This window comes from Piliocolobus tephrosceles, chromosome 3 (assembly GCF_002776525.5).
Source record: "Piliocolobus tephrosceles isolate RC106 chromosome 3, ASM277652v3, whole genome shotgun sequence".
NCBI classification, from domain to species: Eukaryota; Metazoa; Chordata; class Mammalia; order Primates; family Cercopithecidae; genus Piliocolobus; species Piliocolobus tephrosceles.
Window position 1 is genome coordinate 78,792,220 of NC_045436.1, and position 14,124 is coordinate 78,806,343.

General features: G+C 37.9%; 1 protein-coding gene across 1 annotated transcript in view; it reads left to right on the forward strand.

The window, feature by feature from the left end:
• Positions 1 to 14,124, forward strand: part of METAP1 (methionyl aminopeptidase 1) — a 74,476-nt gene that overhangs the window by 51,126 nt on the left and 9,226 nt on the right. Inside the window, exons 5-9 of the mRNA XM_023190933.1 lie at positions 631 to 722; positions 2,327 to 2,410; positions 4,544 to 4,682; positions 7,144 to 7,275; positions 10,675 to 10,818. Coding sequence (XP_023046701.1) covers positions 631 to 722; positions 2,327 to 2,410; positions 4,544 to 4,682; positions 7,144 to 7,275; positions 10,675 to 10,818 — 591 coding nt within the window. The remainder of the gene's footprint in view (positions 1 to 630; positions 723 to 2,326; positions 2,411 to 4,543; positions 4,683 to 7,143; positions 7,276 to 10,674; positions 10,819 to 14,124) is intronic.

The window sequence follows — 14,124 nt, forward strand, 5'->3', positions numbered from 1 at the left end:
CTTTTTGAAGTTGGAAATGACTTTTATAGCATAATCTTTGTATGTGTATATAAATTAACAAAGATTTAATGGCAGCACTTATTCCTACTCCTTATAATACAAGTATAATACTTTGTTATGACGTTCTAATATTTTGTATCCCATTTATTTACTTTTAAAAAATGTTAAGTGTAGCCCAATAAAAGGTCACAAACTGGAATTTGAAAAACGCTTAGTTTGGTTCCTATTTCAGAAAATAGTGTAATTAATTCATCAGTTGTTGATGTATAGTTGCTTCATGAGATGATTATGAAAATTATTTGTAAATTCTATGGTACTTTTCAAATGTGTATCATTTACTGAGTTTGATTTATCACACTGCCTGGCATATAATAAGTACTCCATAAGTATTGGCTGATTTCTAATAGGTCTGAAAATTTATCCTTTATAATTTTTTCTTTAATTGGTTTAGCAAGTTTCCCTTTGATGTTGAAAATGTTTTTTTAAAAAATCTAACCTAGACCACCTGAAATTATGAATTACTGTTGTGTGAAACAGACTACTGTTTTTATGCCACAGGTATATAATTATGCAAATAAATATTACATTTTTGCATTCATTTTGGTTTTACTTACCGGTTTTCCATTCCAGGAATGTCAGAATCCGAACAGGCTCTTAAAGGTACTTCTCAGATTAAATTACTCTCATCTGAAGATATAGAAGGGATGCGACTTGTATGTAGGGTAAGAGTTATTTTTTTGCCATGGGGTAGGAAATGTTTAAGCAGTACTTAGACATGAAGTCAGTGGTTTGCTGATTTATAAAGATAGCAAATGTTATATTGTTAGACTGACTAGCACATGCTGTTGTTTTTTTTTTTTTTAACTTTTTTTGAGACTGAGTTTTGCTCTTTTGCCCAGACTGGAGTGCTGTGGCGTGATCTCTGCTTACTGCAACCTCCACCTTCCGATTTCAAGCGATTTTCCTGCCTCAGCCTCCCGAGTAGCTGGAATTACAGGTGCCCGCCACCACACCTGGCTGATTTTTGTAATTTTAGTAGAGATCGGGTTTCAACATGTTGCCCAGGCTGGTCTCAAACTCCTGACCTCGTGATACGCCCGCCACGGCCTCCCAAAATGCTGGAATTACAGGCATGAGCCACCATGCCTGACCTTTTTTTGTATTTTTAGTAGAGATGGGGTTTCACCATGTTGTCCAGGCTGTTCTCTAACTCTTGACCTCAGGTGATCTGCCTGCCTTGGCCTCCCACAGTGCTGGGATTACAGGCATGAGCCTCTGTGGCTGGTTTAGCCACACTTTTCATTAAACTATTGTTAGTATATAATTTTAGTCAACAGTTGTTTTCTTCTTAAAAGCCTGTTTCAGAATTAATCTGATGGATAGTCTATAGATGACAATCCTTTTCATTTATTTTCTGTATTCTTTTTTAAAAGAAACAAATTTTTTATGATATTTAAAAACATCTTGTCATTTTATTTTCACAAGTCATCGTAACATAGGACAAAGTTTATGGCTCAGAGGGTTACGCTATTGGCCTTTTTGTGAAATACCTATGATGAGTGATAGTAGTGGTTGGTACTTATCAGGTGAAATCACATATTTATTCTGAAGAAAAATATAATACATTGGTATTATTTATTTAGATAAGATTCTTAGGGTTTCTATTCAGTGCTTTAAAGTGATTTGATTCTAATTTTGTTTGATATTCTGGAGAACTTTCTGTTCCTATGACTTACTTGCTATGATTCTTTGAGGAATTCATTTATCTTTTTTTTTTTTTTTGAGATGGTCTTGCTGTCACTCAGGCTAGATAGAGTACAGTGGCATAATCATAGATCATATAGATCATAGCTCATAGCTTACTGTAACCCCAAACTCCTGGGCTCAAGCTGTCCTTCCACCTCAGCCTCCTGAGTAACTGGGATCACAGGCATGTGCCCACTACACCTGACTACTTTTTTTTTTTTAAGAGACAGGATTTCACTATGTTGCCCAGGCCCATCTGTTCCTTTTTCTTTTCCTCTACTTTTCCCCATTATAGAAATGAGAGAAGACTACCTCTATCAGTTAGTGATTGTTTAGATTACTTAGGATATATATTTTCACATAGAAATCAGCCAAGCTTACTGCTGCTTGCTCGTTAGCCCAATTTTTATATAAAATTTGTCTGTTTTTATATATTTACATATTATATATTTATATATTTTCTATAAAATTATAATATTCAAGGGGAGATTAATTTTTACTAATCTTCCACAAACAGTAGAAGGGGTATAGATTTCTATTTCTGTGTCTTTTTTTAATGTATTTTGTTCCTTTTTTACAGCTTGCTAGAGAAGTTTTAGATATTGCTGCCGGCATGATTAAACCAGGTGTAACTACTGAAGAAATAGATCACGCTGTACACTTAGTAAGAACTTCACTTTTTTACTTTGAGAAATTTTGTTACATTACTCGCTGCTTTGAACTTAAACATTAAGTAGACAAGTTCTGAGTGTCTAAGGTAACATAGGTAAGTTCATTTGAAAGCAAATTTTTGCTTTGTTTCAAATATGGAAAACATTCAACAGTCATTATTCCCATCTTTAAGAATCTATAATATTAAGGTCTGAGGTTAGCTTGAAAAATATCTTGTTTCTGAAACAAGATATTCATAATAAGCATTTCAGTTGAGCTTTTATAAAATGACTGATTTTATCTGCTTTAAATAAATCCTGCCACTATAGACATCTAATATTCTGAAATAAAAAAAAGAATATAACTTCTGATGGTAGATTAGTTAAATGTTTCCTTTTATATCTATAGTGTCAAGGCAATGAGCAGTCGAGATAAATATTTGTAGTAAGTATAGGGATTAAAAATAAATAAATAAAGATTGCCTGTCTATCAGAGAGAGACCTTAAGACTTTAGTAGATGAGTGTACATATTATATGAATTAAAAATAAATGAGTGATAAGTAGTTAATATATGGAAAGCAGATCAAACATGTTCTAGTAAACAAATGCAAATTATAAAGGCCTAGTAAATTTGTATTTTTAAAGATGTTTCTATCCGTTGCTTGTGTGGAGTGATGAAACTGGTCCTCTCTTCTGCTTGGTGATGGTATTGTAAATTGGAAGAACCCTTTTGGAAGGATTTGACCATGTATCTTGAGCTATGAAAATGTTTATAGATTTTTTATTCAGAATCTTATTAATCCTGACTTTTGGGTATTGTTTCATATGTTAGTATAAGATATATCATATGCAATAATAGCATTTTGAGTATGTTCTGTGGGCCAGGTGCTCAGGTGCTTCTTTTACGTTAACTCATTCGTCTTACCAACAACCCCTTGAGGGTAGGTACTATTGTAATCTCCATTTTATAGGTAAGGAAACTGAGGAGGAGAGAGGTTAATTAAATTGTCAAAAGTTGCATGACTTTTAAGTGATGGAATTGGCATTTTCAATCTAGAAAGTCTAATTCTATATGCTCTAAACTATTATTTGTAATGCTATGAGAAGCAGAGAAGTATATTCCTAAATGAGGGAAAAGCCACAAATGTAGTTATTGGTTGTAAGATTTTTTTTTTTTCTGTAATTGAGGAAACTTCATATTAATTTAAATTTCCAGTAAGAATGAAATTGCTAGTAAAATCATGGTATATTCTACATATTTTACAAATGGTATATTGTGCAACCATTAAAAAATATTAGCCTGAAGACTAGAGCAGGATGGAAACAGAAATTATGTATGCTGTGATTACTACTGTGTAAAAGCATCCAGTAAAGTAAGACTCGTTATGGAGAGCAGACCATGTTTTTCTGTAAGAGTTCTTTTGTTGTTCCACTGAATGTGATTATTAAAATGTCTGGAAGTACTTTACCATTTCTTAATTATGCTAGTAGTAGTCATTTTTGGGGCATAGCGATATAGGCTTGTTTCAACGTAAGAATTATAATTACATCAAAAATGCTTGTTAAAATTTATTTAAAATATTATATTTTTACTTTGATATATTTTTCACAAGGACTAGTTAATTCTAAAGTAAAATCTTCATATGTGGTAATATTTATATATATATATTTGTAACAGAGGTTGAGTATCCCTTATCTGAAATGCTTTGGACCAGAAGTGTTTTGGATTTTGAATTTTTTTGGATTTTGGAATATTTGTATTATACATAACTGGTTAAGCATCTGTAATTTCAAAATTTGAAATTTAAATTCTCCAATGGGCATTCCTTTGAGTGTCCTGTTGGTGTTCAAAAAGTTTCATATTTTGGAGGATTTCAGATTTTTAGATTAGGAATACTTAACCTGTATGTCATTTTAGTTTTCCTTTGTGCAGTTACCAGTAAACTGGTTTGTATATGTGTACCTGACTGGCACAAACCCTGTTGTATATTGTTTAAGATAATATCCACTACTATTACTAAAATAAAATATTAAGTTCTTTATAATGACACGTGTCCAGCTTTTTTCACATTTTTCAAATTTTTAAATCTGTAATTTCATACAGATTTTTCTTTATATATTCCAAATTATTTTTTCTGTATTCTAGGCATGTATTGCAAGAAATTGCTACCCTTCTCCCTTGAATTATTACAATTTCCCAAAGTCTTGTTGTACATCAGTGAATGAAGTCATTTGCCATGGAATACCAGACAGACGGCCCTTGCAAGAAGGTGACATTGTTAATGGTAAGAAAAATATGTTACTTTCATCACCATGGGCAAAGAAGCAACAAAGCTTGGGGGAATCTGACAGTGACTTGTGTTTTCTTGACTTGCTTCCTGTACTTACTCGTTTTCCTTTTTAAAATTCAGACTCTTTTTCCTTTTTAAAATTCAGTATCACTAACTCTTAAATCTATGGAAAGCTCTCTCGTGGTTTTGTGCATTTTGCTTTTAAGATACTTCTGGTGTGATATGTTTGGTGCAGTGTGTATTTCTTTAATGCTTACCTTATATGTGATTGATTAGGTCAAAGATGTCAGTGAAATGTGGAGTCTAGTTTTTTTCCCCCAGAAGTTCATTAATGGTTTTGAAGAGACCAGGGCAGGCTTTGTTATAGATACAGGAAAACCCTTCATAATATATGAAGACATAAAGGAAAGCTGAAAATCTTGCAGAAGCGCCTTACTTGAGTGGAAGTAGCTTTAAAGACCCCTATGTTAAGCTACCTTGGGAAGCTACAAGTATAGAGAGTAGAGGAAGTAGCTTAAAGTACATTATTCCTTTTCTTTTTTTTTGAGACGGAGTCTCGCTCTGTCACCCAGGCTGGAGTGCAGTGGCGTGATCTCTGCTCATTGCAAGCTCTGCCTCCCGGGTTTTCACCATTCTCCTGCCTCACCCTCCCGAGTAGCTGGGACTACAGGCGCCCGCCACCACGCCCGGCTCATTTTTTGCATTTTTAGTAGAGACAGGGTTTCACTGTGTTAGCCAGGATGGTCTCGATCTCCTGACCTTGTGATCCGCCCGTCTTGGCCTCCCAAAGTGTGGGATTACAGGCGTGAGCCACCGCACCTGACCAGAAGACATTAATGAAGGCTTTCCTAGATGGTATTTGTTTTTGTTTTGTGTATCATTTTATTTTTTGGAGACAGGGTCTGTCACCCAGGCTCGAGTGCAGTGGCGCCATCATGGCTCACTGCTGCCTTGACTTCCCTCGCTCAGGTGATCCTCCCACCTCAGAAGTAGACAAGACTACAGGCTCATTGCTACCATGCTCAACTCATTTTTTGTACTTTTTGTAGAAGTAGGGTTTTGGCATGTTGTCCAGGCTGGTCTCAAACTCCTGGACTCAAGCAGTCTGCCCGCCTTGGCCTCCCAGAGTCTTGGGATTACAGGCGTGAGTTACTGTGCCTGGCCTAGATGGTATTTTAATATTGATGAAATTAAACTGTTTGTTAATAGGATATCTTTTTTTTTTTTTTTTTTTTTGAGACGGAGTCTCGCTCTGCCACCCAGGCTGGAGTGCTGTGGCCGGATCTCAGCTCACTGCAAGCTCCGCCTCCCGGGTTCACGCCATTCTCCTGCCTCAGCCTCCCGGGTAGCTGGGACTACAGGCGCCGCCACCTCGCCCGGCTAGTTTTTTGTAGTTTTTAGTAGAGACGGGGTTTCACCGGGTTAGCCAGGATGGTCTCGATCTCCTGACCTCGTGATCCGCCCGTCTCGGCCTCCCAAAGTGCTGGGATTACAGGCTTGAGCCACCGCGCCCGGCCTAGTTAATAGGATATCTTAAAGGAACTACCTATCAAATGAGGAAGCATGAGCCCAAGTGTTAGAGGCTGCAGATAATTGACTGACTGTGATGCTAGCTGTGAATGATAGCCAAAATTTAACTATGACACTATTTTTATTAGAATTGCTACTGCTTTAGTTAGGGTATCTGTTCATAAAGTTCTATAGGTTTTGAGGCCAACCCTGTTTTCATATAAACCCTGTTATTTTTACTACATGCAGAATGTGTGAGGTTTTTCAGGAGTATATGTGTTGTGCTAGAACCAAAATACCTATATTGTGATGTTATAGGTTGATTGAAATACATGGTTTAAAAATACTCAGTGTGCTCTCTAGATACATTATAATGGTATAATAGTATATAGTATAATGGTAAAATAGTAATCTGTATTCTTAAACATGGGGACAAAGAGGAGAATGAATATTCACAAATAAGTGAAAAGCAAATGAGTTTTTAAAAAACAGGTGTAGAGCAGTGTAAATTTTTCTATTATTCCCTAGCAGGAGTAAGGAACTTGTAAAAGATAAATGAAAATGGTAGTTTGTAGCAGTGTAGCAAAGTCTTCAATTTAATGTTACTAACTGGTAATTTATCTTGCATGATTGTATCCCACATACATTTTTCTTTTGCCACAAGTGATACAATTTCTGTAAGAGTATAAAAACCCACTATCTGGCTTATGTTACCATGGCCATATTCCTGCTCTCCACAGTGAGTTCAGTTACATTACACTCGGGGAGCTTCTGTTCGGCAATAACTATCTATCTATCGGCAATAACTATCTATCTATCGGTGTCTAATTTGAGAATGCAGAAGTTATCTTTTTCATTAAGTTGCTAGATGCTGTCATGTTGGAAAAGCACTTGAATTTTGAAATGAAAATAAGTATGGTCTTTATATTTGCACATTCTCTTGCAGTGGACATCACTCTTTATCGCAATGGTTATCATGGGGACCTGAATGAGACATTTTTTGTTGGAGATGTGGATGATGGAGCACGGAAACTTGTTCAGACTACATATGAGTGCCTGATGCAAGCCATTGATGCAGGTCAGCCTCAGTGTTGAGCACGTATTGGCAGTCCTGTGCACTGATGGGCTAGGAATGACTGGGCGCCGCAATTCTGTGCCTTCCTTGTAGTTTTGCCCCTGTTTTACCTGAGTTAGCTTTGGGTGTTAGCAGTAATGGGTGAAAGGATGATTTGGGAATCCTTGGTGGTGATAGACCAGATGATTGGTTAGCATCCTTTGTTTCTTCTGTGATTTATCTTCCTTTTCTTTGCCTGATAAATGAAGAGGAGTGTGCAGATGGTTTTTTAGTGCAACTTTTATTCTATTTTTCAAATTCTTTCCACTACATAAATATTATGTTCTCCTTATAAAAAATTAAAACTGAAGATTATGAGTGAAAAAATGTGTGATCCTCCTTTGTACTTGCCTCCCTCTTTTCTCTCTCTTCTCTCTGGAGATATCCCCTGTTACCATTCAGTTTTTTTCTCTCTCCTGTGCATTAATGCACACACGTATGTGTATGTGTTAAATTAGGTTAAATGGAATCCTAATATTTTTAATGTGTAACTGGGCTGTTTTTTCAACTGTCATAGAGATCTTTTCAAGTTAGCATATGTACCTACAGATATATATTTATCTCATTCTTTTAATGGCTATGTATTATATTTTATAGTATTACAATTTGTGTAACTATTCTGTTGGATTTTGGTGATTTCCAGATTTCTTGCTATTGTAGTAATGGGTAGGGGTGTATTTCTGGAGGATTTTTCTCAGGCTGTCTTTGTACATAATAAACAACTTATTGAGGCTTTTTTGTTTAATCAATATCTTATGGGGATAAGAGAAGGAAAGGGGCTGGGCATGGTGACTCACTCCTGTAATCCCAGCACCTTGGGAGGCTGAGGTTGGTGGATCTCCTGAGGTTAGGAGGTCGAGACCAGCCTGGCCAACATGGTGAAACCCTGTCTCTAATAAAAATGGAAAAATTAGCCAGATGTGGTGGCAGGCGCCTATAATCCCAACTACTCGGGAGGCTAAGGCAGGAGAGTTGCTGGACCTGGAAAGTGGATCGTGCCACTGCATTCCAGCTTGGGCAACAGAGCGAGACTCCATTTCAAAAAAAGAAAAAAAAAAAAGAAGGAAAGGAAAGCTATTAACAGCATCTTGTTGGAGTTGTTAATAAATGGGCAAACAGCCTTCAAGTTAAATCCTTACCATTTCAACTTTATTATCCAGTGTACTATCTGCAACCCTCCCCAGTCTCCCCAAATCTTGATGTCATCAACAGAATAGTGAACAGGACAGAGTTCTTAGACAAATATACAGTTATCTCTAATAACATTGATCCAGTATTTTTATTGTTTTTAGTGCCTTCTTTAATGGGTATGGGAGATGAAATTTTTACTCAAGTTGGAGGAATGGAAATGATGGAATATGACATTTTTGTGTATCAGGTGAAATTTTGAAAACTTATTATTCATTGTTGGTTATTTTAAAATGTTAATACAGGAGGTAGAATTGAAGAAATTTAATGTTTAGTTTGTAATTTGTGAAAACTTAAGTTTGAAATAATTTTTAGAGTTTCTGCCAGATAATATAGTCAATGTTTCTGTTCTTTTTGCTTCTCTGTGAATCAACTGAAGAAACAAAAAAAAAAAGAAAAAGAAAAAAACGAGATAGTTAGAATGCTGTTTTATATGACGTATGACTGGAAGGTGCCAGTAGTTTTCATAACAGTAGCCAGAAAAGAACGAAAGTGGCTTGATCTTTTTTGGACAGTGCTATGAATTCCTTTGTATAAGTCATTTTTGCCCCCCTTTTTGCCCCTCATTTTGCACCCCTCTCATTCCCCCAGGTAGAGCGTTTGAAAAGCTGTTGAAATTAGGCTTCTTAAGTAGGGTTTCTTCGTCCATGCACTTAGTGGCTTTTGGGCCTGATAATTTTTTGTTGTAGAGGCCTGTTCTGTACATGTAAGATGCTTCACAAGCATTCCTGGTCTCTACCCAGTAAATGCCAGTTATACCACACCCTGTGTTTGACAACCAGAAATATTAATATCTCTAGATACTACCCTTTGGGGCCACAGTTGGAGCAGTTTGAAAATCAGGGAAGACTTTCCCTGTCACTCCGTGCAACATGGATTACAATTTTGTTCCCCCTCCCACCCCAGGCTGATAGGAAGGCTTGGATAGGAATGAAAGAAAATCATTATGAAACTCAGCATGATTTTTCAAAACCAGAAACCTCCTTCCTTCTCCCCCCAAAATCAAGCTGGAAGGTACAGTTAAGAGCAAGTAAAAATGTTAATTGAAGTGATTCTTTGAGCTATTTACCCTGAAATGGATGGGAAAGATACATTGTATCTGAACCTCAGTCTGGGAATCAGATAGCTGAGTAGGAGAGTGTAGAGAGTTAAGGATCCCCAGAGCCATCTTGAGGTTCCCTAGGAGTCTGACAGTGCCCAGCTCCTAAGTCTTAGTGTGAGGGGGAACCTTAATAGTGATGAGAACCACTTGTTTTGTTTTGTGTTTTATTGAAACACCAGTAAAAGTCATAAAAGCTAAACAGAGCAGAAAGTGTATATAGTGAGAAGTATCTTTCCTATACTGTACCTCTAGAATTGTCTGTAGAGGCAGCCGTGGAAAGTTTGAGAACGTTTTTATGGGGATAAAGAAACCCAGGGGAAGTAAGTCTTTCAGAAGTTGTCCAGGCTGAAACTCAGGACAATTTGTTACTTTTTGAACATTCCTTTTACTCCTAGTGCATTTTCTTATCTCTTCTGCTCACATAAATAGAATGGAACACTTGGACTTAGGGAGGGATGCGAAAAGAAGTATTTTCTTCTCTATTGTTCTCTATTGTTAAAGAAAGCAAAAGGTACCTACTTCCAACCCTTTAGTACTGTTATGAGTCTAACGTTTTTGGCATGAAAGGAGGAACTACAAATGCCCTTGGTTTGAATTAGAACTCTACCAATTACTGGCTGTTTGGCCTCTCTGTGCTTCATCTGTAAGTTGAGGCATGGATGCATAAAAGTGTTTCAAAAGCTTCCTAGCACAAAGATGGTAATTAACTTTTTTTTTTTTTCCCTATTTTGAGACAAGGTCTGTCTCTTTTGCCCAGGCCAGAGTACAGTGGCAGGAACACTGCATCCTCGACCTCCCGGGTTCCAGTGATCCTCCTACCACAGCCTCCCAAGTGTAACTGGGACTATAGGCATGCACCACTATGCGGGGCTAATTTTTGTATTTTTTGCAGAGAGAGGGCTTTGCCATGTAGCCCAGGCTGGTCTTGAACTCCTGAGCTCAGGCGATCTTCCTCCTTTGACCTCTCAAAGTGCTGGGATTATAGGCATGAGCCACTGCACCCGGTTGATAGTAATTGCTTAGTACATGTTAGTTATTATTAGTTTATCATGAATTTTCTCTTTTCCTTTCAGTGAAGCCTGGTGTTCGGTACAGGGAACTGGGAAACATTATCCAGAAGCATGCCCAAGCAAATGGGTTTTCAGTTGTTCGAAGCTATTGTGGGCATGGAATCCACAAGCTTTTTCATACAGCTCCCAATGTACCCCACTATGCCAGTAAGTACTATCCGGAGATTTGGTATAAGCTCACCATTTATTCAACAAATACGTATTCATACATTTAATAGTACCTACTATTTTGTATTCACTAGAGTAATCTCTTAGCTGTAGATAGAGTCCCAAAATGTGTATTTGCTGAAACACAGTGCAAATTCATGTCTTACCCACATAATAGTCCAAGGCAGGTGTGTTTGGTCACTGTGGGGGCAGGGCAGTTACTGTGTGACACAGGCTGTGTCATCTTCGACCTATGGCTTTCAAAGTCACTTTGGGAGTTGCCCTCCTGGTTAGTAGATAGCGGGGGTGTTGGGGGTTGAAGCTTGGAGGGGTATACTTGGGAGTTTTTAACAGTCAGCTGGAATTGGCATAAATCAAATTTATTTTCCATTGGCAGGAATTCAGTCACATGGCTTCATCTAAATGCAAGGGAGGTGGGAAAACATAATTTAATTGTGTGTTATGGAAGAAAAGTAACTTTATTTTGGTGAACAATCAACAGTCTGCCACAGGCCTAGCCTTTACTATTCTGATTCCTTAGGTGAAGTCAGTTCGTCTTGCTTGGTTTTAGTGCTTAATGTATGTCAGATCCTGTAATATTTGTTCATATAAATAGCGGGGAATAAACAAAGTACCTTTCCTCAGGTTGAGTGCCATATGATACGATAACAAAGAAAGTGTAAGATAGATAATGTCTTACAGAAATATTTTCTGTAGAGAGAGAAGACATGTGCAGGAATGAATCTGTTGTTTAGTGTTGGAAATGAAAGCTGTCCACAGTAAGTGACCTAGGAAGGAACTTAGCACATATATATTGAGCCACTGCTAGATCAACACTTTCATATCCTTGTGCTTAATTTTTTTCATCTGTACAATAGTAGGGAATGGTATTTACTGTAGAATTGTTATGAGGGTTAAGTGAGATGATACATGGAAAGCACTTAGAACTCTGCATGAAAACAGTACACAAAAGCATTTAATCAATGACAGTAATATGTAATATCTCATTTGATCATCGCAACTCTGTGGATAATTTCTTAGCCCAATTTTTTTAAAGCAGCTCTGTGCTTACAGAGGTAATTGGCTTGCTCAAGGTCACACAAACTAGTAATTAAATGCCAGACTAGCATTGATACCTGGGTTCTGTCTTGCTTTCTGGAGTCAGTCTTTTCTCCTATACATCATGCTGATGAGTAAGAAATTTGGAGCTGGGTGCGGTGGGAGAACTAAAGAGTGGTTGAGGTTTTGGTTGGGTGGAGAGGAGAAAAAGCTTTCCAGTTGGTGGGTGAACATGGGTGCTTCAAATAGAGATGAACAGAGAAAATATAAGGTTGGCTGAGTTATATGTTAAGGACTAGCAGCAGGCAGTCCAGGTGTGCTGAATGCCAGACTGAAGAAATGTGACTTCTGTGTTGGAATCTTCAGAATTATTTTTGAGCAAAAGAATGGCATAATGAAGCTGATATTTTGAGAAGGCTAATTTGGCAGTGGTGACTAAGATGGATTGCAGGTGCGAGTTCTGAAGATAGTTGACCTGATGGGCAGTTGTTGTAGTTGAGGTGTGACGTGGTAAAATCCTAGACATGGATAGTTGTGAAGAGAAAGTGAAATGAGTGAGCAGCCTTTCTAAAGGAGAAGCTGGAGCAGTCATTCAGGGCAGGGGTCCCCAACCCCTGGGCCATAGACAGGTACCGATCCATGGCTTGTTAGGAGGTGGGCTGCACAGCAGGAGGTGAGTGGCAAGCAAGCGAGCTTTACCACCTGAGCTCCGCCTCCTGTCAGATCAGCAGAGACTGAAGACAATAATATTTATGGGAGAAGGGGATTTTGGTCAGTGGTTATAGTGTCAGCAAAATATGTTGCCACTGTTATACAAAAGATGTCATGTGAGTTTCCTATTAAAGCATTTAATTAGACATAAGAAACAATTATGAAAAGAGGAAAAAGGACCCAGGTGTACTTTACTTTATATAGTCGTTTTGGGACAGGATCTCACTGTGTCGCCTAGGCTAAAGTGTAGTGGTGCAATCACGGCTCACTGGAGCCTTGACCTCCAAGAGCTCAAGCAGTCCTCCTACCTCAGCCTCCTGAGTAGCTGGTACTACAGGTGTGGGCCACCATCCCTGGCTGATTTTTATATTTTTATAGAGACAGGGTTTCTCCATGTTGCCCAGGCTGATATCAAACTCCTGGGCTCAAGCAGTCTGCTCACCTCAGCCTCCCAAGGAGCTGGGGTTTCAGGCATGAGCTACCATACCCAGTCTTATATGTTATGTTTATGAGGAGTCACATTTATATAAAACAAAATATGCTGTGATCACTCTAGGGAAGTATTAAACAATTGAAGGGTTTTTTTTTTTTTTTTTTGTATAGCAGAGATATCTTTTGAAATGTAAATCTCTGCTTTCGTTTGTAACTCTATATTCCTAACCCAGATGAGGGAAGAACCAGGAAATCGTTGTATAAGATTCCTGCACTGCTTCTATGTAGGAGAAATCCTTGTTAGGTGAGAGTTTATTTGCTTCTATGTTTGAATCAATGGGTGGGAAGTAATGATGATAATATTTTACATTTAAACTGTACAGGCGTAACTCTGAGATATAGTGAATATTGCAATAAAGCAAGTCATACAGATTTTTTGGTTTCCCAGTGCATAAAAAAGTTACTTTTATACTGTAGTCTATTGTGTGTGTAGTCTTAACAATGCACAAACCTTGATTTAAAAATACTCTATTGCTAAAAAATGCTAATAGTCATCTGAGTCTTCAGCGAGTTGTAATCCTCTTGCTGGTGAAAGGTCTTCCCTTGATGTTGATGGCTACTGACTGATGAGGGTCGTGGTTGCTGAAGGCTGAGGTTTGTATTACATTCTCACATTGTTAGAAATTCCTGAACCTGGGTAATTTATAAAGAAAAGAGGCTTAATTGGCTCATGGTTCTGCAGACTATACAGGAAGCATGGCAGCATCAGCTTTCAGAGAGGCCTCAGGGAACTTAAAATCATGGCGGAAGGCAAAGAGGGAATGAGTGTCTCAACATGGTGGGAGCAGGAGCAAGAGAGAGAGCACGTGGGAGGAGAAACAACCAGATCTCATGACAACTCATTCACTATACAGTACCAAGAGAGGTGGTGCTAAACCATTCATGGGAACTCTGCCCCCATGATCCAGTCACTTTCCACCAGGCCTCTCCTTCAACACTGGGCATTACATTTCAACATGAGATTTGGGTGGGAACACAGATCCAAACCATATCAGGGTGGTCGTGGCAATTTCTTGAAATAAGACAACAAAGTTTGTCACATTG